The following is a 24,916-nucleotide window of genomic DNA, read 5'->3' as shown; positions in this document are numbered from 1 at the left end:
ATAATAATAATAATAACAACAACAATAATAAAAATTCGTGAATAAAGAAAGAGCCACGACGAGGCATAAACTGCGATAATGAAAAATAGAATTAAAAGAAAAAGAGAATAAAAATAATAATAATTAAAAAGAAACTTTGAATTATTATAGCTTTTTTACGCAGTAAACGAGTAAAGATTTTTAATCTCACTGTGCTGCTGCATAAATTTTTATAAAAAAATCCGGAGCTTTGGCACCGTTGCGTTGCCGTCACCTCATCGACAACGACACAATTCCTACTGACCGACGTTCACGGATCTCGATGTGGTCTCGGCGTGATATGTCCCACTGCAAAAGGTAAAGAGAAAAGAGTGTGAAAATAAGAGAGAAAAAATAATAATCAAGTAAAAAAAGAAATAAATCATAATATTACGACGATATAAAAGATTCTGAGAATAAGATAAGGTTGAACGAGATAAAAGAATTCATTGCGCATGGATCTTTGAAACACTTGCATATCCTTTTTTTTTTATAAAAAAAAAAAGAAAGTATCTTTTATATCATTCTCGTAATCTATTCCAACTGATTCGCTTCTTCCTCTTCTTCCTCTCTCTCTCTCTCTCTCTCTCCTTGTCAAAGTGGATTTTCTTGAGATAACAGTGAAGTGTATAGAAAGGACTTCTCGCCTTGTGTTCTCAATAAGTATACACCATACCTCTGATGTATTGTGCAATGGATGATTAGTCAGTTTTGTCCACCATATTAGGAGGAATAAAATAGGCAGGATTATTTTTCAGTATGTATTACGGAAGCGGTTTTAAGGCGACGGTTATGCATACGTGCCGATTATTGTTTATTATAATATTTGTCATTAACAAACGTATAATATAACCTATTAAGATACGGTGAAATAAATGTTTTCTTATTATTATAAATATTAGCTAATTTTAGTTCAGCCAAAATAATGATCGATAGATATTTGTTAATATAAATATATATATATATATATATATATAAATAAATATACGTTTTGTTAACTGTAAGTATTAAAATTTGATAAAAAAAATTGCGTTTTTCAAAATTTTTCTTCAAACAATCAAAAGAAATTAATTCTAAAAATATTATTCAGCATTATTTTGAATTTTTAAAAAATTAAAAAAATTTTTTTCGCACCCTGACATCTGAAAATCATTTTTATTTACTTTGATTAGAATTAGAAAAAAAACAAACAAAGTTTTAGCGTATTCGAGTCCTCAAAAACTAAGTATTTCCTCAAGTGCCTCGCTTTGCCCCCCTCCCCCCACCTCGTTTTTTTGGCAATTTGCAAAAACAGATTAATTATGGTTTTCTTTTAATCCTTTTTTTGGGTTTTTTACTTCCTCTGTAAAAGAGAATATTACCACAATCCATACGTATAAAGGACATCCGGAGACACGACGTTATCTAAAGAGCGATTATTACTAATGCGATGTAAAAAAACATTTCTTTCCCCGTTTGAGTCAGGATTTTTTTTATCATTTATTGAATGAAATTTTATAAAATTTACGAAACCGATTTTTCCTCTACGAGAACGAATCTTTCGTTAAAAACTATCAGCATTCCTAATTGTAACCTATACTTAGTCGTACGAGCTTATTTGAGAACCCGTTTTCCTGTCATACGTGTAGAAAAAAAGTTGAAAAGTGAAATTCGCGATAAAAAAACAAAAGCTCGATAATTATTCAAAACTTTATACATACCTATACAGAAAGATATAAATAAATTTATCGAATCGCATGGCTCGTGTATTTTGTTTTTGTTTCGGTATGAATAAAGAATAAAAAATAATAATTTCTAGAACTATATAAAATTACATTAAATGAAATTAGTTTCGTTCGTTTTAAATTCATGAAGTTCAAATTTTTCCCCGTAAACTCGTATATTGTTACATATTGTTATACTCAATGGTATAGGATGTTTTAATTGAATTCAACCGAATCGCGTCATCGTCGAAACTTTCCGAAGCTTTGTTCGCGAAGTTTTTGCTCCCGACACTTTGTTTTGCGAACCTGTGGAAACCGGATTCAGAACAGAGAGATTGATTTTCGTCACATTGGTCCGCCATTTTTCCCTCGGCGATGTAATAAACGTGGGAAAAAAAAGGAAAAGAAAAATATAGGTATAAGGGTAAAAAAAAAAAAAAACGAAAAGAAAAGCAAGACAGAAAAAAGAAAAACCGAGAGAGAGAGAGAGAGAGAGAGAGAGAAAGGCAAAATGAGATCAACAAACAGACGAATGCACGGAGTAAGAAGACGAAGAAAAAACAGAGAGAGAAGAGAGAAAAAAAAAGGCCAGATTAGTGAAACCCGAGAGCCTCGAGATTAGGGAAGTTTCAACTATGCTTCAGAAGGGTCGTTAAAGGAACACGCCGCCCGTTTATCTCTCGGCTAGCTCTTCTCCTCTGCTTCTGCTGCTGCTGCTGGATGTAACTTGCTGCACGAAAATTAAGAGTCGAGCTCTTGGTACTTGGACTGATTGATTTCTGACGTATAGAAACCAACTGTCAAGCCGCTTATTCCACCCTTAAAATATTCCCGAGTACGATTTTTATGCATTTTTGAACTTATTCTGTCAATTTCGTGTGTTTTTTTATTTCTTTTTCTTTTTTGCAATCTATGAAAATTGCCGGATTCTTATTGTCCGGTGTTATAAAGTATGAAACAAGTTTATGCACTAAAAAAAGGTTTAGTAGCTATAGTTGTTGTTCAAGATTTTAAGCCCGATTCTCGAAACAATAAATGAAAGTTATGTAATCATTGTGCTTCGTATCTAACGTATCACGGCTTCTATTGTCGACTGTTTGAAACTATTTAGCGATAAGAGAGACCTGTAATTCATGTCTATAATGGTATTATAAGGACGTTTGCGCTGAATAGATGAATTTGATGGTAAAATAGCGTACAGTTTTTATTTTACGTGAACTTCGCTATGAAAAGCACTCAAAACGCATATCTAGACTAAAATTATTTAACAAAAAAAAAAACGAATAAAGGTAAAAGGTCTTGTGATTGACGGATGCGCTCTTTCAACTACCGAAATTGATTTTTATTCATCACATTTATTAATGGCGTAAGATTGCACCTGTAATTTTTGTGTATTTTTCGCAAACGATGCAAAAACCTTCGAAACATAAAGATTTATCGATTTCGGGAAGAATTTTAAGAATTTTATATTTACGCAAAAAATTATATCGAACGTAACGGTACAAAGTCGTATCCGCCAAGAATTTTTTTTACGCAAACGCTTCAAATACCTTTGAAACGTAAGGGTTCGACGATTTCTGGAAGAACGTTTAAAACTTTTTACTTTCTCCCAAAATAATATCAATCGTAAGGGTACGAGGTCGTATGTGGGCACGTGAGACCTTCCGCCATTAGTGAAGGTGATTATTGTTCATAAAGTTCGCGAGAAAAGGGCATAGCCGAGACTATTTGCGACCTTCTACCTTTGGTTGACTCATTTTTCAATTTCAACATTTTCAAATGTACCCTCAAGTTTTTCGCGTAAATACAAAGGTGAAAAATCCGCCTTTTTATCATTTACGCCTTGTAAAAGGTCCTACGATGACGCATTCGTCCTTATACCATTAAGCACGTGATTTATTCGAGCTCTATTGTATGTACATAAAATACCTTACGTATTCCCACAGGTTACGTCAAGATCAGAATCAGAATTATAGGTACATGCGCATGTAGGGTTAGATATGACATAACGTATTACAGATACAACGTTGCAGATAAAAGTTTTCGTCACTCATTCATTCAAAATTCAGAATCCATCGAGCTTGCAGATGGGAAACTCAAAGTTTATGAATACCCAGAGCAAAAAAAAAACACGAAACAAAGAATAGGGAGATAAAAATTGCAGCGGCGATAAAGTTTTCGTATCCAATTGTGTTGATTATTGGCGGAAATAATATGAAAATGGTTCAGAATGGGGTGGCAGAAACATAAATTATTCAACCATTATCGCCAGCGATGGAATTTAATATTTTTTTTTTTTTTTTTTTTTTTGGTGACATTTTTCTTTTCTTTTATTTTTGTATTCACTGGTTTTAGATCACCGGAATTTTTTAAACGGTTGCAGAACCGGTTAAGGATGAATGGGCTGTATGATTCTTCTTCCTTCTGATTCGGAAGTTGGGAAAAGAGGAAACCCCGTTGCTCGAGCCCATGATGAAGACCCCGAATATAGACAAATCCATACTATGGAGTAGAAATGAATTTGAGGGACTTCAAATAACGCAAAAGTCAACTTAAAAGTAAACAATTTGAGAAAAGAGTGTCCTGAATGAGAAGGTTGAAAATGATTAACTCTTTGAGTTTCTAATCCGATTCTAATATCTGTTTGGTTTTGATATTACGAACATAGAGACGTTCGAAAAACTACTGAAAAGAATTTCACAAAAATCTATTTCTGGATTGAATAAAAGTAGATTTTTACAAGTGATATTGTTTGAAGTGTTTTTACCCTTTTCCCAACTTTTCATTTATATATTGTTAGACTTATCATTCTTTGTTGAAATCGCAGTGTCATGTCATTGTGACGCAAGGAGAAGAAAAACTTGAATCTTCGATTACACATTGTCGATCCATCAGGTTGACAAGCTATTTGTAAAAACTTGGATCTCCGTTAAAAATTGACTAATTTCTAATTTATTATTAGAATGTTGGATCGTGTTTTAATAATTTTATGATAGGAATGACATTTAAAGCGAACAAAAATTAAAAACCGAATCACAATAACGATAATCATGTCAAGTGGTTTTCAAAATTGGTAAGAACGACATTTGAAAGAAGAAAAAAACCATCGCAAGACCGATTGCTTCGACGATTTCAACGTATCGAGAAAAAATGCATGGAAAATAGTGTTGGCCAGGTGCGCGAGGGTCGTATAATCGAAGGGTCGAAGGGTCGAAGGTCCGCCGTCGCGTCGCGCGTCGGCGGAAAGCAACGTCGTCATAAGTACCTGCATGCCGTTGTTCTTCTCACTCGGAATAGATCGCGATCCACGCGGAGAAGGATTCGTCGGTCAGCGTGCGTAGCATCTGGTTCTCGCGACAACTGCAGCAGCAACAGCAAAAGCAGCAGCAGCGACAGCAGCGACTGCAGCGGCTCTCGAATCGTTCGTCGACGTAGCGATGAGTGTTTACAGAGTCACGGCGCGTCGAACAAAGCCTCGGAGTTTCCGGCGGCGTTTCCTCTTCGTCTCGGTCTCTTCTTCGTCGTCTTCTTCTTCTTCTAGTCCTTCGACTTCCTTCTGGTTATTTTTTCTCCGTTCGATCACTTGGACCGATCCTCGGATTTCTCTTGCGGCCGTTTTCGAATCCCCGTCATAATTCCTCAGCCGCATTCCCGTCACTCGTTGATCCGCTCGCTTCTAACATCGGTCTCATTTATCTAAACTTATCAGCCCTCGTTTCACATCCAGTTACGCAACGCGCGTGTCTCTGATCTATTTAAAAAAAATCGCGAACCCACGATTTAAACTGTGACGATAAGCCCATCCGCGGCTCTCTAAAGACCGCGAAACCAAAGCGCGCGAAATTTGAATTCAAACGTCGAACGAGCGGCCGCGCCGCCAGTCACAGTCGCTCGCGCTCGGCTTTTGTTTTCGCTCTCCGGCGCACGCAAAGCACAACGACACGCGACTCGCTCGTTGCGTTGGATCCGATTCTATATTCACTCGGCGAACGACCAGCACCGCGTCGGAAACTACGTGCGTTCGGAACGCCGCGCGCCGAGCGACTGCCGTTCGCCCCTTCCCTTCCCTTTCCTTTCTCCGACGGAATATCTCCTCGCGTTTTCCCTCGTACTTTAGGCCCCCTGGTCTATCCTAGGACGGTGAATCAAGCCGCTACCCACCCGGACAACCGGGACTCGCTTTTTGGGTTCACGGCAGGGAGGGTGGGAGCGGTAAAAATATAAAGTGATCGAAAAATAGAAGAACGGCGATTTAGAATTTTTAAACGGGGCGGAGGATTTATTTGTACAATTTGGAAATGTGGAGGTCAGAAAATTAATGAAATTGGAATATAGAATGGTCAGATATTGTATCGATAATGTAGAGTCTACGTATTTATTTATTTATTCATTTATTAAACCAAAAAGATTAACTAAATAATTACAGAATCAAGTAAATTTTCTCTTTCTTTGATTCGACTTTCTATATTTTCTATTTTGTATAGATCGAGTTTCTACGTTTTGACAATTTTTCAAATTAGATTTTCGCGTCTTTGAAAATACGATATTTTGATCCTTGCTCTGGATGGAAATCTCGTAACAAAATTGATTAGGCAAAGAGGTATTAATTTTTGACTGACCAGTCTCCTCGAAGCTTTGAAAATCGATAAAAAAAACTCAACTTCGTATATATTTAATAACAAAACTGTGATATTGAAAAATATTTTTGTCGCAAAACAATGATCTTACCATTATTCTCAAATTTTTTATTTCGCACAGAGCAGAAATTTTCTGATTCTACCAAAAATGTTGCAAAAAAAAAAAAAAAAAATCATTCCCTAAAAAAAAAAGGGTCCAGAAAACGAATTTCCATTATCAAGTGAAACCACATTTATCCGAATGAAAAAATCATTTCTTTCGACAAATTTAGCAATCGTATAATTTGACAAATTCGATAATATCTTTTCCGCCACGAATCCCTCAATTTTCATAAACAATATCTGATTTCATTCGCAAACGAATATCCTACAGATCGAGTCTATATCAACAATTTATTTCATCGCAGCAGCTTTTCACTCTTAACAGTTGACGAAAGAAAGGAATTAAATCAAGGTTAAGCACGTATCGCAATGTCACAGGTTACGCACGATACACTTATGTGCAGAATATCTTGCGATTATTTAAATGCTTTCGATATTCATATCCAAAGTTCGTTGTACGCGTCAAAACAAATTTATCTAAGCATTTGCTTGATAATTCTTTACATTTCTATAAAACGAAACAACTTTCGTTCATTCTATTTTCAACAACAGTCGAATAAAAATATTCAGCCTCAAGTCGACAGTTTCCCTTGTTTCAGAGCTTCTTCATCAGACTTTTCGATCAAGGTTCGATCGAGCGAATCCATCCCTGAAAATTCCCGACTGCAACCTCGTCACGTGACGTTATTCTCGATCCGAGCAGACAATGTGCCTGCAGCGAGTGCAGACCTAATCAGAGAAGATCGGGTTCAATCGACTTCGCCGCTCCAGCGACGATGGATCGAAGAAAGCCTCACGACTCTGCTATAATGGCTCCCTAAATAAACGGGCTGATATCTTTTCTGGAGCTAAAGTCATGCCAGAGGCGAAGGTTTTTAGGAGGATTTTTTCCTCCTTATTTTTCGGAGAGTCGACGAGCTGCGTCGAGACGTAAATTTTTCACTTCCGAGATTATACTTTGATCCCTTTCGTGGTTTCGGATGATATATTGCTCTCTTGGTATAAGCGCAGCTCGACAGATTTAACGCACTTTGATATCATCGACGAGTCAACGTTGACGATAAGAAAGAGAGAAAGGAGAAAATAATTAATAGTGAGGTTAGAGTCACGTGACGTCAGATTCATTCGCTACGGCGCATGCGCGCGGTGCAGAAACAACCACTTTCCACTCCTAGGACTTAAAAGTGTTATTTTCTGTACTCCGCGGATGCGTATTCGCAGACTCACTCGATCGTTGTAAAAACGGGTATTTTTTGGGCGCAAAACACGCGTGAAAAAGCGCGTGAAACATGCTCGCATTGTATAAAATGTTACAAATGAAGCAAGCGACTGAATGAACGAGAGATAATTTTTCGTACTTGAATAAGGAGAAGCTGGTATTTTGAAAATTCTTGACTGTTATTCGCTCGGCGTTGGACAGATGTTCCGAAAACAAGGAGAGAGAAAAAAAAAAAAAAAGTCAATGAAAAAGGAAAGAAAGTAAAAGGAGAAAAAATATCCCCTATTTGAAAACATCCCAATTTCAATTCCAATTCCAATTCAATTACTTCTTCTGCTTCTTCTTCTTCTTCTTCCATTTTTCTCGTTTTTCCTCATTCTATTTGCTTTCTTTTTCCCGCGTATTATATAATCTTCTCCCTGCTTTAGCCGACTTCCGAGTCGGTAATCCGAGCCGGTATTTTAATTGACGCTCTATTCTCCAGCTGCACACCCCGCAGCATAGATAGGTATAAGGTATCCTAGTTTTATAGTATATCCTAGTATATTAGATTAACGAATATTGCGCGGAGTGCGCGTATTTTGTTTCACGTATGTAAATATAATGCCTACGGAGATATGGCGTGAGACCGAAGGTCGTTGACGACAACGCAAATCCCGCGTTCCTTGCTGATCAAACACGTACGAACGGATGATTGACCGATGAGGGTGAGTCCTCGATATTTATTGGTCGGACAAACAAACTACGCGGGGAGTTTATAATGGTGAAGGGAGAATTTCGTGTTCAACGGGGCGTATAATTATTTGTTTTCACGGCATTCGCTACAAAATGCATATCTAGACTAAAATTATTTAACAAAAAAAATAACGAATAAAGGTAAAAGGCCTGATGATTGATGGATTCGCCCTTTCAGCTACCGAAATTTATTTCTATTCATCACATTTATAAATGGTGTGCGATCGCACCTGTAATTTTTGTGTTTTTTTCGTAAACGATGCAGAAACCTTCGAAACATAAAGATTTATCGATTTCGAGAAGAATTTTAAGAATTTTATATTTACGCAAAAAATTATATCGAACGTAACGGTACAAGGTCGTATCCGCCAAAAATTTTTTTTACGCAAACGTTTTAAATACCTTTGAAACGTAAGGGTTCGACGATTTCTGGAAGAACGTTTAAAACTTTTTACTTTCTCCCAAAATAATATCAATCGTAAGGGTACGAGGTCGTATGTGGGCACGTGAGACCTTCCGCCATTAGTGAAGGTGATTATTGTTCATAAAGTTCGCGAGAAAAGGGCATAGCCGAGACTATTTGCGACCTTCTACCTTTGGTTGACTCATTTTTCAATTTCAACATTTTCAAATGTACCCTCAAGTTTTTCGCGTAAATACGAAGGTGAAAATCCGCCTTTTTATCCTTTACGCCTTGTAAAAGGTCCTACAATGACGCACAAAAGGAATATTTTTACGGTTTTCGATTGATTCAATATGTCTCTCGTAAATAGGTCAAAATTGGAAACAGTATTTTGAAAGAAGAAAAAAAGTGAACGCTGACCGCGGGGCAAACTGTCAATTTGCAATCTAATCAGAGAGGGACGGACGCGAAAAATTTGAAGCGATGAAACGTTCGACAGATCAAAGAATGGGAAATGCAAATATCCCGACAAAGGAAAAGCACGAACATAGAAAAAATATTCATTTATTATAAATATTCATCCGGTAACGGGGTTAAAATATTTTTCAAAATACAAGAAAATTGATTACAAGTGAGTATTTAGCGTGATTATAGTTATCGTTACAACATTTTCTCTTCAATCTATTTCTTCAGTTGACTGAAAAAATTTTTGTCACTCAAACAATAAAGCCTTGAAATCAATTTACCGTTGCACGAATATTAAATTACCGAAATATTAAATTATAAACAAAAAAATATAATACATACAAAACGGTAGGAAAATTCTGCTTATTTTATATACCCAGAACCAGATTTTTCCGGTGCGACGGTGAAAAACGAAAATTACATAATCAAGTATTCTACGTAAGTAATCGAATGAGACCTAAAAATTTCTTTCGCCGACGTGAAGAAAGTTCGAGGCGATGCCTGATGCGTAAAAGGAACACTTTCATAGAATACATACGTAGAGGGAGATAAAGTCTATTGCGGAAATCTGGACAAAAGTATAATATGACTAGAGTGTGTGGTTGTAGGTTGTAGGTTGTAGGATGCGTTGGGCCAAGATACGCGAGTTTTCTATGTAGGTATACGTGTAATGCACGTGGCGACTCATGTCCTACTTACGCAACTTTGTCTATGTAACGTGTTAACGATATTACTGCAGAGACATAAAGGAAACACAAAAGCGAGATACTCGTTTACAGCTCTGAACACGAACTGTGATATTTGGTGAACGCGTCAAAACTGCCGCACCTCAATCAAGGAGAAAGAGAGAGAAAATGAAAATCAGTTGAAAGATTTTCCTCCGAATCAGAATTTTTTAAATTCAAACAAATCGAGGGAAAAATCTAGTGAAAATAAACAACGTTCGACCGAATCTAGAAATTAATTTGATGAATCGCGATTCAATCGTTCGATTTAAAATAATCCGATATTTTGATCAGAATAGTTAGTTGAAAAAAATGACTTTTCGATAATAGATTTATTATATCTATTTCGGCACTCTATATATGTGGAGTGGGTTCTCAAAACATGAAAAACTAACATTCTGTCACACGAGACTCAAAAAAAAAAAAAAGAAATAGTCGGTTTTTTTGCGCGACCCTAACATATATATATATATATATATATATGTATTACGTGATAATTGATAACAAAATTGGCTAACTTCTAACGAAAAATCAAGAAAGGCATAAATTTTCCATACACCTCGAGTTTCCCCATCTAAAAAATGACCCGTAGTGCAAATAATAACAACAATTATGTATAAAAATAAAAAATTCAAAGCGATCCGTGCCGCTTCGCTAAGAAAAGCACCAAGAAGCTCAGCGAGGCGTAGAAGGGTGAAGAAGGGATCAGGAATTGGGATTTCGGGCAGGCGTTATTTGGCCGTAAATCAATCCCGAATGAGGGAAAAACGGAGTCCTGTATTCGGGTAAGGAAGCGGGTTTTTCGCCGGGTTTTCCCTCAGGAGCAGTACACGTCTGCCGAAGCAGTACCGATTCTTTATATCTACCTAATCGAAGTTAGCTAGAAAGGAAATCGCTGCCAAATTGTAAAAAGCTTGAATCGGCGTGTTATACGAGCTTTTTTGTTTTTTTGTTTTTGTTTACTGTATTTCTTCCCCCTCCCCTCCTCTTTCTCCCTCTCTTTGTTTCCCTTCCGTCGGATCGAATTCGTTCCGAGAGGCGCGGCCGTCGATGATGGCGCTATTCAAACGCCGGGCGAGAATGAATGCTCGATAAGCCGGTGCATGGTGCATTGACCAGCAGCCGTTTCCCGCAGCGATAAGAGCCTTTCGCATCGCCTCTGATACCGCCCGACACGACGCACCGCTCATCCTGCTTTGGACCGGCGGGCGTGGGCGAGCCTCATCATACGATGTTGACACGTACACACCGAGAAACGATTTCTTCAATGAGCGCTGACGCAGTTTTTCCTTCCTTTCTTTATTTATTTATTTATTTATTTATTTGTTTATGCTTTTCTTATTTTCTTTTTTCGCCTGGGGGTGATAAAGTGGATGGATCGAAAAATGGATGGTAGGCTTGTAATTATAAGGACCCGGGTTAATACGTATAAACATGTATTTTTTGTTTAAATCGTTTTCAGGTAGATATTCGTATGAAAAATCTGAAACGGTAGGGAAAATTTTTTCGCAATTTTCAGTTAGACGAAATTATTGTTCTGATTGGTTATAACTGATGTAGAGAGATATTTTTTATTCAAATCATTTTCATTCCTTGTTTGATTTTCTGCAAAAATTATACGTAAATTATGCATTTATTCGGGTGACCGAGTGACAACAATGTTGGATTCTCAAACTCCGGGGAGTAAAAATGTTGGAAGATGGAAAAAACGAGGCCCACAATATCGTGTTCTTGTGATGAAATCTCGCTGTTTATACAATAAATAAATACATCAAGTGAATCAGTAGGTATTCGCAAACTATTTACTCGACGATAACCTTAAGGTTTTCCTCCTTCTTTTCAATCAGTCTTTACCGACCGAGAAAAATTGCACCGACTATTTTTACCATCATCAACGCCTACATACGCTAAACTAATTCAATTACCGCAGGAATAAATTTTCCATCATTTCGTTGCCGTAAAGCAATCATTTTGTCTCTTCATTTTTTATACATCCTGCAAAATAAGCAGCATTTAACTCGGTCGATAAAGACAGACTACAAAAGCGTCCTCTTAATATACATATATATATATATTAATCTAATATCCCGAGAAGTCCATTTTTAGCCAGGCCAATTAGATTCGACTCGCATATACTATCAACGTTCGTCATTCTATACGTACTCGATATACTCGATTCGTCGTAACCTTATCAAAAATGGCGTTAAATATTCCGACCGGATACTTATAGAATAATACAATTTGCCGGACACACCAAAGTCCGAATCGACTTTCTCCCCGTTACTCGGACTGTTGTTTACTCGTAATTTATTTATCGTAGAATATTATCGCCCAGGGATCGTCGAGTACAATGAAAACCCGATGACTGAGACCGAGGCGGTTGAGTCGAATGGACGATTACGAGCCGCTGGTGTATGATTATGTCTGTGTAGCAAACCGGGATGGAAGTATGTATCAAATGATTCAGAGACGTTGTGTGTTCATCAGTCGCGACGCGCCGGAAGTTACTGATTGTTTCGAGGGGTGGTGACCGCAATTACTTACTTTTACCACGAGACCTAGGGTCAACTGCCTTTTTCTCAATTAGCCTAAATTAACACCGTTATACAACCAATTCGCCTAGATCGTGGCCACGAATCACCAATTCCTGGATTCATTATCGCCTCTTACGTGCAGCTGGCGTAAAACAATAAGCAATATCGTTTAATCGATTCGTCGGCCTCCTCCAGCGCGTAATAAAAATAAACAACATTCAAACGACCCGCTAACCCTGCATGAGCAGTTTTCTACTTACCGACTGGTAAGCGATACCGACTGGAAAAAGAACGACGCGCCTCTTTTTTACCGACTGAACTCCGCGCACGACGAGCTTGCGAGAACCTTCGACGTGGAGTGATTCGTTGTGCTTTTTGTCTGACCGATACGAGCCGCTACTACTGCCGGCCGAAACTTCATGCATATAGTCTCGATAACGCGCCAAGTTTGAATAAGAAATGCACTGATACAGTACCTAAAATAGAATACGGATGATAAACTAGTTCCATGAATTGTTTAATTTATATTTGTTATCCCACGTTTTCCTCGATTTTCTTTTACTTTCGCATTGAAAGGTTTCATACGTATTTAAACAGCGATTCCCTGCGTTGCGGTGCAAATTCAAGGCTCGATTCCGTACAAAGAACAATGATAACTAATAATAATAATAACAATAATGGTAATAAGAGTAATACACAAGGATTGGCCGAGACGCAGTTCGCGGCATATTCGAGGCAAGGCAAAGCCGCGGCTTGCGGCAAACTTGGACAAAGAAAACCTGATTTTCGCACACCTGGGTTGAATGCGCGATAGATCGCTGATCAGTGCGGCGTGCCGGCGTGATTCAAAGGTGATCGTTGAGATCGGATCAGAATCTCTTGAAGCAATCGCGGGTAAAGGAAAAATTGCTTGGAAGGGTCCGAGAATTGTGGTGTAAAATGTGAAAAATTTGCACAACATTCGGCCGAGGTTTTTTTCTTTCCGAGACTCGGACCTGCGGATGACGATTAACGCATCGAGCTGCGCCTGGCTTTGACGGTTCGATCGGTTGGTGGAAGTCGGTAATCAACGCGGTCGTCAACCTTGCAGCTGCACCTCGTTGACGTTAGAGATCGCATCTAGTCGTTTCTGTGTTTTAATTTTAGAAACCGAACGAATATTTGACCCTGTGGAATTTCAATGGCATTACCCATCGACGGCCAAGGCTGAGTCGAGAACGGTCATTGCCGTTACTTCGAAGGACGCCGTTTGAACAGAATTCTGTTGCCAAATCTACATATGCGTAACACGTGTATAAGCCGCTGCTACGGCGTCGGATCGATAGATTTTTCTCAAGTTTCGAAATCCTGTTTACTTAAGGGGTTAAAAAAAGGTATTTTCAATCATTTTTTTAGTTAATTCTCAACTGTAAATATTGATATAAGCTTTGTTAGACTTAATAAATACACTCTTGAATTACAATAAAAAATTTTGTATTTATTTTAATCATTTTTTATATACGAAAATCTTAGTTGAAAATCAATAAAAAAAAACTTTTTTAACGTATTTATTAAGCCTGAAAAAATCTATGCCAATATTTACGGTTAAAATATACTAAAATAATTCTTGAAAAGAGCCTTTTTTTGATAGTCAGTTAGGTAGACCCCTTATCTAATAGACGACGATCTAGATTGGAGGAAAGACGATGTTTTATATTCCGTCGACGAGACGTATTGCCAGATTTCAGGATGTACATGTGCGTAGGTCGAAATCGCGCTAGGTCAATGAAAATTATACAAATTGTTACCGAGGTTAAAGTTAGTAAGGTTGACGTAACGAAAAATTACTATTATCAATAATAGTTAGTTAGAATACTATTAAATTCAAGTTTATAGTGACTTTCAAGTATTCAAGTTTTCAATGGTAAAAGTGATAAAATTTTCAACTTTCGATATCATCAACGAACTTCCGTTATTCGTCAATGCGCGTATGATCCTAAAGGTTCCGGGATTAAATTTTTCTCAACTTCTCACACCATTATAAGCAGTTCAACGGATTTTGAAACAGTCTCCACGGATGGTCCAGGAATGAAATTCAAAAAAAAGACCAAAAGATAAAAATCACGTCGTTCCGGTCGGTGAATTTTGAAATATTAGACGAAATGACAGTACTCAAAAGCGAAAATTCGCAAGTAATTATTTTTTTTTTTACTCTGTATTGAATAAATAATATCCCAGACTGCCCAGCTAACAATATATCCTTACATTCCCTTGAAATTTCGCCTCTTTACACAGCGCTTACATATTTAATGTATTGAAATATGGAAAACCAAGCGACTTTAAACTAGCCATAAAGCAGCCCTCGAATTTCCCGTTGTCACACTGCAGGTACCAAGTTTACAGAGAAAACACCGCGTCCATTCCTAATGGCTACGCGCTCCCACTCCCGTTGGAAACGGTCAGACACGTGAGATAATAAGAATCGTCAACTTGCCTCGTAGTCAGTCGGTTTGAATCGTCGATCCTTCGAGTTTCTCTTCGACACGTTTCGTCCTCGGCGTAATCCTCACGTGCCCTTAACTTAAATCTACTATCGATCTCCTGTTGCATGAAAAGCAATTTTATAAAGTAAACGTTCTGGTCCTGAGCTGCAGCAACAATCGTCGATTCGCAGTTTGACTTGACTAAAAAACAAAGTTTTTGTGATCCAGATAAAGAATTGTTCACATGTTCTTCAGTGGTCCGGTATGTTGTTACGAATCTTTTTATAATTCACTTGATTGCACCAGATTATTTCAAAAATTATTTCCAACATATATTTTTCTTTTTAAAAATTGACAACGTTTATTAGCCACGTTTAAAAACCCCGCGCGAATTGAAACGTGATAAAAATAATGACCGACCAAAAGAAACGTTCGTTTGAAAAACAAGTCAATTATGAATAATCCACGGTTGTAATCGTTGTTTCGTTACCCAAAACAAAAATACTGTACATAAGTATATATACACGTAATACACGTGTTACGAATTACGCGAGTTCCGGTCTACGATGTAGCTTATTCGTGCTAATCTAAACTTCCGGGCGTCGGTGACCCAGTCACGGTTCGATCTGCAGGGTGAAAAACCGTCGTCGCGTCCAACGAATGCTGTATAATTTTTTTTATCCTATCGACGTATCGAAAGACTGGAATCATCTCGATATCGAAACGAAAATTAAACTCAGTTGAAACGAAAACGCGAAAGAAGAATTCGGCCAAGATTAAGAAATCGTTTCGACGATCCTCCGACAAGGCGCATCGAACTAGTTTCAATTATACACGAGCTCTGATTAAAACCGCAGAGATCCGCCGATGATCGCGATGATCGTTGACGATGAGTCCTTGTATGAACTTCCTTGATACAGTCGTGAGCCAATTTCGTCCTACACCACGAAAGTATGATAGTTTATTGTTATTGAAAACTACCGCAATTTAACCCACCCGATCCTCGTGTCTGAACGTTAATTGCGTATTTACGGTTCCCCGATGTTCGCTACTTTGATCTGATTAGATTTCGTGCAAATTACCCGATTAGCACTAAAACTGATCGGCATTACCTAACACTAATCCCATTTTCTAAGGCACGGTTTTAAATTGCAACGCAAGCACTGCTCGTGGGTCGTTAAGTAGTTTGCCATTGTCGGATTCGCATATCTTTTCCGTTGGCATACTACGTGACTGAATTGCGAAAAGCGTGCAAACAATAAGGGTTTACAACAATCCGAGAATAATTGCAATGTAACACTTGAACTACCACATCAGTCGAAATGACTGGTTTTACAATTTTCATTTAAAAGTTTTCTATTTAATTCGTGTTGCATTTTTTTCGGTAACAATGTAACGACTTTTACAAATATAACTAAATAAGTAATTATCTGAATTTTTTTTAATTCTTTCATTTCATTTTCAGATTTTTACTACTTCATGTTACATTTTTTCCCTTTATTAGACTGGTTTCACAATTTCATTTTGAAATTCTGACCTCGAGACTTCAATAAAACAACTTTTATGCATTACGACTCTGCAATACATGCTCCCAAAATTTCAGATCGAGAATTGTGGGGTTGAAGTTCCGAATTTGAAAAGTTGCGAAAGCGCCGAATTGCGAATTTTTTAACGGCGAAACTTAAAGTAAAGAAGTCAAATCTTGACGGAGCGTTGATTCAATCGGTAAATGAAGTTAAAACATAGAATCATTGCATCAATGTTGTCGGACAAAGACAAGACGTGATGACGAAACGTTTGAGCAAATCTCTATGTCCTAACTGCAACGGTGTTATTTTAACGGTATTATAACTGTAATAAAACAGGTTCGGGTGACGTACTTTTATCTCTACATTACAGGCTGTCACAATACAATAATAACAAACAGCAACCGAGAATTATTTCAAGAAAACGTGACGCGCGTTTTCCGGTTGCTAATCCGCCTAATAACGCTAACCTGGACCAAACATCTGCATATATAAAACAGCATAAAATTCTAACCCTTAAAAAACTGAAGAAATAAACGTACGAAAGCAATTCATTCAATCTCACGGAATGTAAAATTGACGAGACTTCCACGTATCAAACTTAGATGTGGTTAAATAATAGCTATTTATATGGCATGCCCGTAAGCCGCCTGTTTTTTTGGCAAGGATAAAGATTTCAGGACGAGCTGAGCGCGAGCCGGAAGCGAGTACTGAAATTATCCGAGCCAAAAAACGATTTACGGGCATGCTACATACAATATTTTTTACGGTATAGGCATTGAAAAGCAAAACGAAGAGTGAGGTTATGTCGCGATCTGTTCGTCGAAGCTACTTTATAAGGCAGTTTGGGATGCGCACTTCGAACTGCGTATCAAAACTGTGGAATAAAGACTTTATTCCGCAACTTTGTTCGCTGCCGTATAAAGCGTCACTTTACGGAACGAAAACTTCCACAAAAAATTGACTTTTCAATGCCCATGCCGTAAAAATTATATTCTTAGTCAATGGGGTGTCCTGATCGACGTTAAGATCGACCGGAGCACCCTCTCAAGGTTATCGAATAAATCGGTCAGATCATTCTGATTGTGGGATCCAATTACAAGCAGCGCCATCTGGTGTGAGGATCTAAGAATGATCTATCTCAATGTCTGAAAGTTTTCTCAGTTCCCGGATAAAGTTGAGACTAATTGATGTACAAATTTCGATTTAATGAGAATCCGTACGATTAAAGGGTTTACCGGGTTCTTTTCAGGCGGGGTTGAAACACACAGGGGGCCTAAAAATTACGCAGGAAGCCAAGTAGACACGTGCCTGATACGTATGTATAATTCGGTATCTTTGTCGACGCGATCCGTCAACGTTGCGCGCGATAACGCACAGCCTGCACAAGCAAATGAGTGAGCAAACAACGGATGAAATAACGCGTAACCTAACGAGCGAGCAAGCCTGAAGAAACTTGAACAGAAATAATTAATACACGATATAGCGTTTTAAACAAATTCCTTATGAATATACGCGGATAAGATAATACATCGACGGAATCCCTGAACAAATACGATATGAGTGTTTTCGACAACGAAATCGACCAAAACGAGGTAGAATTGTTATCATAACTTTTTACATATTTCAGGAGGCGTGTAATTAATACGAATAAACGAATAAAAAATGCTTGACATAATTGTCACTAAAAATGCTTCCAATCGATTGATTATAGTGAAAAAAAAATGCGGAAATGAAACTCGATCTACAACACTTTTGAACAAAAGAAATCTGAATTGGATTAAATAATTAGCTGTCGATATATAAATTCTCTGTCTATCTATCTTAAATTTTACAATCTCTAAAAAATAGCTATTATTCATTGAAAATTCTGTCAATTTCTTGACTGCAGAATGGCGCAGGGGCCCTGCTGCCAACCCTGATGACCCTCTTAGGGACGATGCTTGTCTCAGCGAACGATACGACGGATCCTTCGCTAACCAGGAACGGAAATGCAACACTTCCAGGACTTCTGTATCCTCGGGAGAGCGAATCTCGACAGGTAACGATATAATAACGAACTAAACGCTTGGAATAAATGTCGGATTGAAAGTACCATTATTCTTTTTCCTTTTCTTTTTACATTCCAGATTGTATCGCTGAATGGGATGTGGGATTTCGTAGTTTCGCCTGCCTCCGACCCGGAGGAGGGGTACAGGGAGGGCTGGTACGAAAAGGACCTGAACAAGGTAGGTTGACGACGTCCCCATAAAACGAAGTCTTCGTCGGGGCTTTTCAATTCCCCGGTACGATAACTCGCGGCAAAAGTTAGAAAGGCACCCGAAGCTGCAATTTCGCGGTTCGTTTGCGGCTCAAAAGCTCGTCCTAGCTTCTCGTAACTGCGTCATTTTCCTCGCTCCTCTTTCCGCCGATTTCATCCAGCGATAAGTGCAAGTGAAGGAATGGATGGGTTTCAGGTCCGGCAATGATTCGTCTTCCTAAACGGAGAGCGACAAAACCGTTTTTCACCCGAATTACTTGACATATTTGAAGTCTGTCGAATGATCAAGCTAATTGATTCAATAGTCTAATGACAACAAGATCTTGAAGAGAGTGAATGAAACTTTGTAGACTGTCCAAAAGAAGCAAATGGTGCATGGTTACAGCTAACAATACATGTTGGACTGATTCGTTTTCGCCCATTATCAGAACTCTGAATAAGCAAAGACGCTTCAGTTTTCGATCAAGCTCGATCGATCGAAATTTAAGATACAAGGAATTTGTCTGTCCGAAGGTCAGCAAGCCGATAAAGATGCCAGTACCGTCGTCCTACAACGACATAACTACCTCAAGCAAGCTGAGGGACCACGTCGGCGTCGTCTGGTACCAAAGAACCTTCTACGCTCCCTCATTCTGGGCCGAGATGCGCACTTTCGTGTGGTTCGGTTCAGTGGACTACATCGCACATGTGGTAAAGATCCCATGTTTTCCTATTAGATGAAGCAGATGGTATAAAAAATAATCATACATGGTATAATTAAAAAAAATAGATTTGTAGTCGCAGTTATCAGGATTAGTCTTATATAACTAAAACATTGTATATATACAACATAATTTCAGTAAGAATTCGATTTGAAAATTGGAATAGTCGTGATACTGCAACGGCAAATGCAACTGTTATGAACACCCTGAACGATTTCTCAGTACCCTTATCTGCGGCTATCCGTTTTTAGTTTTGTTTTGCAACTTTTCATACGGATCATTCGCATATTCGCAGTGGATAAACGGGAAACTCGTCGCGAGTCACGAGCTTGGACATTTGCCGTTCGAGGGTGAAATTGGTGAGGTGCTGAACCCCGGCGCGAGGAACTACATCACTGTAGCCATCGACAACAGGCTCCTGTCGACCACCGTACCGCAGGGTGTAATAGACAAGATAGACACGGACGGGGGTGAGATGTTGCAGCAGCTGTACACCTTCGACTTCTTCCACTACTCGGGGATACACAGGTTGCTACTTAAGACGCCTCGCAACCAGAAATTCGATCCGATAATTATGTTATAAACCCACGACATGTCTGAATTCGCTGAACGATTTTCAGGTCAGTGCTGCTCTGCACAAAACCGAGGGTTTACATCTCGGACATTTCCGTGCAAACAAGCATCAACGGAAACGATGGGACGGTGGATTACGTGGTGGAAGCTCGCGGTCTACATCAAGACGAAACTCCGAATTTCACGGTGAGCTTGATTGACGCGGACGGTCTTGTAGCCGCGGAAGAGTCGGGCGACGGGATATCGGGGAGGCTCCACGTACCATCCGCGAAGCTTTGGTGGGGCAGGGACATGGGACCCGAGCCTGGGTACCTCTACACTCTAGAGGTGCGGGTCTCGGTGTCGAATACACCCGGAGAGGATGTCTACCGGCTTCCAGTCGGCATCAGGACGGTCACCTGGACCAACACCAGCCTCCTTCTGAACGGCAAACCCGTCTACTTCCGCGGCTTCGGTCGCCACGAAGACTCCGTCATCAGGGGACGCGCTCTTGACCTTCCAACCATGACTAGAGACTACGAACTCCTTAAATGGGTCGGCGCAAACGGATACAGGACGAGCCACTATCCTTACAGCGAGGAAGTTCTCGACGAGGCTGACAGGTGAGGGTGTAAAGTGCATTTATCCGTTTAATGATTGCTGGTTTCGGATAGCAGTTCAGTTGGGGTCGTAACTTGACATCGTGTTTTCATTATTTCAGGCAGGGTTTTCTCATAGTCGACGAATGTCCCGCAGTAAATATTGAAAACTTTTCTACGCCACTGCTAGAGCTCCACAAACGATCGCTGTCGGAACTCATTAGACGAGACAAAAACCGCCCCTCAGTTGTCATGTGGTCCATTGCGAATGAGCCGAGGTCGCAGTTCAATGCTGCCTCGGATTACTTCCGCCAAGTAGCCGAGCATACGCGGTCTCTGGATCTCACAAGACCAATCACCCTTGCTATAGCACAGAGTGTCGAGGTACCGCATTCCTTCAGTGTTTATTATAAGTCATCCAATGAATCTACAACATAACAGTAATTATATTTCATGGAAAGATTTAAACAAAGTAATCTTTTTTTTAAAATCATTTTCTTGCCACGCAGTTAGATAAGTCAGCTCCGTATTTGGATATAATAAGTTTCAACCGGTACAATGCATGGTACAGTAATCCGGGAAGATTGGACGTGATAGATATTCTGGTCGAAGCCGAAGCTACTGCGTGGAATGAGAAATACAACAAGCCTGTCATAATGACTGAATACGGAGCAGACACGATGCCCGGTCTTCACGAGGTTCGTACTTTATACCAACGACAAACTTTCTTACATTGATAAATTTTTTGTTATTTAAACAAATGCCTCAAATTTAGTTACCTTCGTACATCTGGAGCGAAGAATATCAGACCGAGTTAATGTCGAGGCACTTCAAGGCGTTTGACCGTCTGAGAAAGAAGGGATTCTTCATTGGGGAGTTCATATGGAATTTTGCTGATTTCAGAACAGCACAGAGTAAGTTTGGAACTTTTGTCAGGTTAATTCTATGGTGAGATTCAAACGAATCGTAACAATAATCTTCTGTAACAGCTTACACTAGAGTCGGCGGCAACAAAAAGGGAATATTTACAAGAGACAGGCAGCCAAAAGAAGTCGCGCATCTCGTACGCCAGAGGTATTTTTCCCTGGCTGCTGAACAGTACGACGTGTCGATTCCTAAGGACTTGGTATCATACGTATCTTCAACATATGCAAGGCGGTCAGAACTTTAGAAAGGTCTTTGGGACGGAATAAGACGGTATGAATTTTTGGAAATTGAAAAACCCTCAACGATGAAAGGAAAAGATCTACAGACTGAACTGATACAAGTGTTTTACGTGCAAAGAAGAAGCGAATTTAAATAAGAGATAAAGCTAGATGAAAGAGTCAGAGAAGTGCTAGAGAAATGCCAAACTCACTCTGACGATTATATTTAGTCAAATTTCATTATCACGGATGTGAAGGAAAAACGAAGCTCGTTAAGAAAAAATTTGCAATTTTTATTGTTCTGACAATACATGTACTTTTGTGTCAAACCTTTTTTTACCCCCCAGCCAAAGAAAATTCAAACAATGAGGTTTCAGAAACCTTTATCAGTCTGAATATTCTTACAAAAAGAAATGTAACGTCTTTGTTACCGTCCAAACAAGAGCTAAATGCTTGAACAAACCAAAAGAAATTTCAGACGATAACTTTTGTAATTAGTACAAGAAACCAGAAACTAAACACGTGTGAAACGCGGTATATGACAATATCAATTCAAAGCCTTGAATTTTTCGAGTTTGACGACACACCGTTTCAATGACCTATTTCGCACCAAGCCTTTTGGCCACGATTCAATTTTTCTTTATCGATTTGAAAACTTGTCATCGTAAAAAATAAATATTTGTACAATCATTTACAGCCGAGCGAAAATTATCGGCTCAATTATCAGGTAGTTCATTGGAAGAGAAAAAAGGAGAGAAATTAGTAATCCCTAAGTAAAGGCAATTAAGAAGTAGGGAACGGAACCTCGTCCTGCGGCTCTACGACGCGAAGACAGGCGTCTGCAAGTTCGACAAATATCGGTTCTATCATAGCCTGGGCGACAGCCTCTGTTGGATCATCAGCGTCTAGAATTCCCTTCACGATTGTGCGTACATGAGGATTGTTAAGACAGTTTTTCAGCTCTGTACATTGACGTAACGCGGCGAGTTTCTCTACAGAAACTGTGTCTTCCGTGGGAAACCTGTAGAGGGGTTCAATTTTTTCTGGTTTAATTTCATCAGGCTCAGAAGTCTGCGAGGTGCAAGGCACCGATTTATGCATCTTGAAGCAATTGGCGGAGCAGCTGAAAACAAAGGAGTAAATTTTTAGCTCAGAACAATCTTGAGTATAATACAATTTCGGTGAAGCAGAAGTGCGTTAAGCTAACGCCGAAAACGAGGATTCAAATAAAAGCCGAACCCACGTGGCGCGGTGTCAGAACATAACCTGTACCTCATCAAACATAGAGAAACTATATCTTACTATCGTATCCTGCACGTTGGGCATTTGTAAGGGGCGATTTCCTTGTCGCAAAGCTCACACGTCGTCATTTTGTGTCACCAAAGTTTTATTGCCAGTTCTTTTCGAGTATTTTACACTGTTTACACGTTTCATACGCTTTCGCTGGATTGCGTAGAAAACAAACGTGAAACCTTGTCGCAAATCGTATGCAGCTTACATAGAACGCAGAACCATACTCCCATTTTACGGTACCTCGTTCGGAAGCGCTCTTGGATACGAGATTAGATTCTGGACACTAATTTTCGACGTAAGCAGTAGTAAGCAGCTAACTGGATGGTGAGCAGATATCGGTTACCGACTGACACTCTGCCTTACCATAGCAAAATGTCAATTAAGTTCTGTGGTATTCGAAATAAAACAAATCACAAACATTTACAATTGATGTTGTTTGTAGCACCAATAAGTAGTTAAGATATTTCAGATGCTGAAAATTAATTGTAAAATATTCGCTTCGAGGCGACAATTAAGACTTAAAGTCTGAGTTAAAATTGTCAGTTTGACTGATTTCAGACTCTCACTCGATCTGTTATTGCATGTTTCACAATGTGATTCCGATTATTTACCCCTTTCGTTAATATAATTATGAATTTAAAAAATTCGTTGCCGCAATATCCCTGTACGGGGTTGCCTGCAGCACTATCAACTTTTCAACAACAAAAAAAAAAATTGGAATGTGACAAGGTTCGGAACGCCGTGCGTCTAAATCGCCTTTACCAAAGTATTCACATCCAATAATACGTGAATTCACGGGCAAACATCAGAGTGTCTTGATAAACAAATTGCGTCTGAGACTCACCGATCGCTCGATGCTTCCAAATTGTGTAGAATCTGTCGAATCTGCTCTCCTGGTCGACCCCACACGACACTGGCTCTGTCGGCGATGATTCTCGACATCGTAGAACCACTACTTTCCAACACTGGAGCACGCACATGCCTGTTGAAAAATAAAAATAACGGTTATATCGTATCGAAGGGTTTACATTTGTTGTTTCTATAGGCACAATTTGCCCTCAATTCGTACCAGGAACAATCGCATAAACATACCGTGGATACATGAAGAGACAAGTGAACATCGAGGGGCAAACATGCCATGTGTAATGTAGGATTGTCGTTACGCCAACACATCACTTTTTATACCCGAAATAATCTCAACGAAATGAAAAGCGAACGTTCTAAAACGAATAGCTCACTCGACGCATGATTTCTTTACGAGTATACAGCAAATATACGGGAATTTAGTCTCGGCCGTGTCGTGTTAATACGTCACGGTCAAATCGCGATCGTCATTTGTTCGGCGTTGATGAAAACGAGTCGCGGGAATATCACGTGAAAACGAAACTATTAAGTGAGTTTGAACTGTTTATTTAACGATCACTTACGAATGCTAACTCCAGGGATCGAGTTTCTTACGAAAAACCATTAAATTGAGCACAAATTCACACGATTACGGGACGCCAGACGCGACACGAGCTTTTTCGAACTCCTCGGCGTCCCAGAATTCCGTGGGTACCCTGAAGGTAGCGCTGGAGCAGCGACGCTTGCGCGGCAAAATTTAAAAATGACAACTGACGTCGCGTCCGCTTACCAAGTTATGGTAAGTAATTTTTCATGACGAAAGCATGTCGGTAACGTATCCACATAAGACATGTGGTATTATCCGCTTTCAGTAATTGGAATTTTGATTATTAAGTGACAAAGATTAATTACCGACATTCGTTTCCTGCCACAAAATTAGTTCACAAAAATCTATTTCTCTTTCAGATGGCACTGGTTTTGGAAAGACACGAAA

At 39.1% G+C, this 24,916-nt stretch overlaps 2 protein-coding genes and 1 long non-coding RNA gene across 3 annotated transcripts; 1 reads left to right on the top strand and 2 right to left on the bottom strand.

Moving 5' to 3' along the window:
• Positions 1–195: 195 nt before the first annotated feature.
• Positions 196–24,670, bottom strand: LOC124410631. The gene is made up of 3 exons (XR_006929611.1): positions 24,507–24,670; positions 23,924–24,061; positions 196–327 (listed from the first exon to the last, which is right to left on the bottom strand). It is a non-coding gene; the product is annotated as an uncharacterized LOC124410631 (long non-coding RNA).
• Positions 18,422–21,884, top strand: LOC124410625 (beta-glucuronidase-like). The gene is made up of 9 exons (XM_046889127.1): positions 18,422–18,570; positions 18,659–18,757; positions 19,303–19,479; positions 19,786–20,018; positions 20,111–20,665; positions 20,764–21,025; positions 21,151–21,339; positions 21,417–21,555; positions 21,631–21,884. Exons 1-9 carry the CDS (start codon positions 18,451–18,453, stop codon positions 21,810–21,812), a joined length of 1,956 nt encoding a protein of 651 aa, XP_046745083.1. The 5' UTR covers positions 18,422–18,450; the 3' UTR covers positions 21,813–21,884.
• On the bottom strand, positions 22,060–23,257 carry LOC124410630 (zinc finger HIT domain-containing protein 3). The gene is made up of 3 exons (XM_046889137.1): positions 23,089–23,257; positions 22,295–22,909; positions 22,060–22,231 (listed from the first exon to the last, which is right to left on the bottom strand). Exons 1-2 carry the CDS (start codon positions 23,154–23,156, stop codon positions 22,570–22,572), a joined length of 408 nt encoding a protein of 135 aa, XP_046745093.1. The 5' UTR covers positions 23,157–23,257; the 3' UTR covers positions 22,060–22,231; positions 22,295–22,569.
• Positions 24,671–24,916: the final 246 nt, after the last annotated feature.

This window comes from Diprion similis, chromosome 9 (genome assembly GCF_021155765.1).
Source record: "Diprion similis isolate iyDipSimi1 chromosome 9, iyDipSimi1.1, whole genome shotgun sequence".
NCBI classification, from domain to species: domain Eukaryota; kingdom Metazoa; phylum Arthropoda; class Insecta; order Hymenoptera; family Diprionidae; genus Diprion; species Diprion similis.
Note: the sequence above shows the minus strand (reverse complement) of the source record. Positions and strands in the feature narration are given on the sequence as shown.

Coding starts and splice junctions, on each gene's coding strand:
- LOC124410625 (XM_046889127.1), top strand. CDS start 18,451: ATGACCCTCTTAGGGACGATGCTTGTCTCAGCGAACGATACGACGGAT. Junction 18,571..18,658: donor GGGAGAGCGAATCTCGACAG/GTAACGATATAA, acceptor TTTACATTCCAG/ATTGTATCGCTGAATGGGAT. Junction 20,019..20,110: donor CACTACTCGGGGATACACAG/GTTGCTACTTAA, acceptor AACGATTTTCAG/GTCAGTGCTGCTCTGCACAA.
- LOC124410630 (XM_046889137.1), bottom strand. CDS start 23,156: ATGACGACGTGTGAGCTTTGCGACAAGGAAATCGCCCCTTACAAATGC. Junction 22,910..23,088: donor CCAACGTGCAGGATACGATA/GTAAGATATAGT, acceptor CTTTGTTTTCAG/CTGCTCCGCCAATTGCTTCA.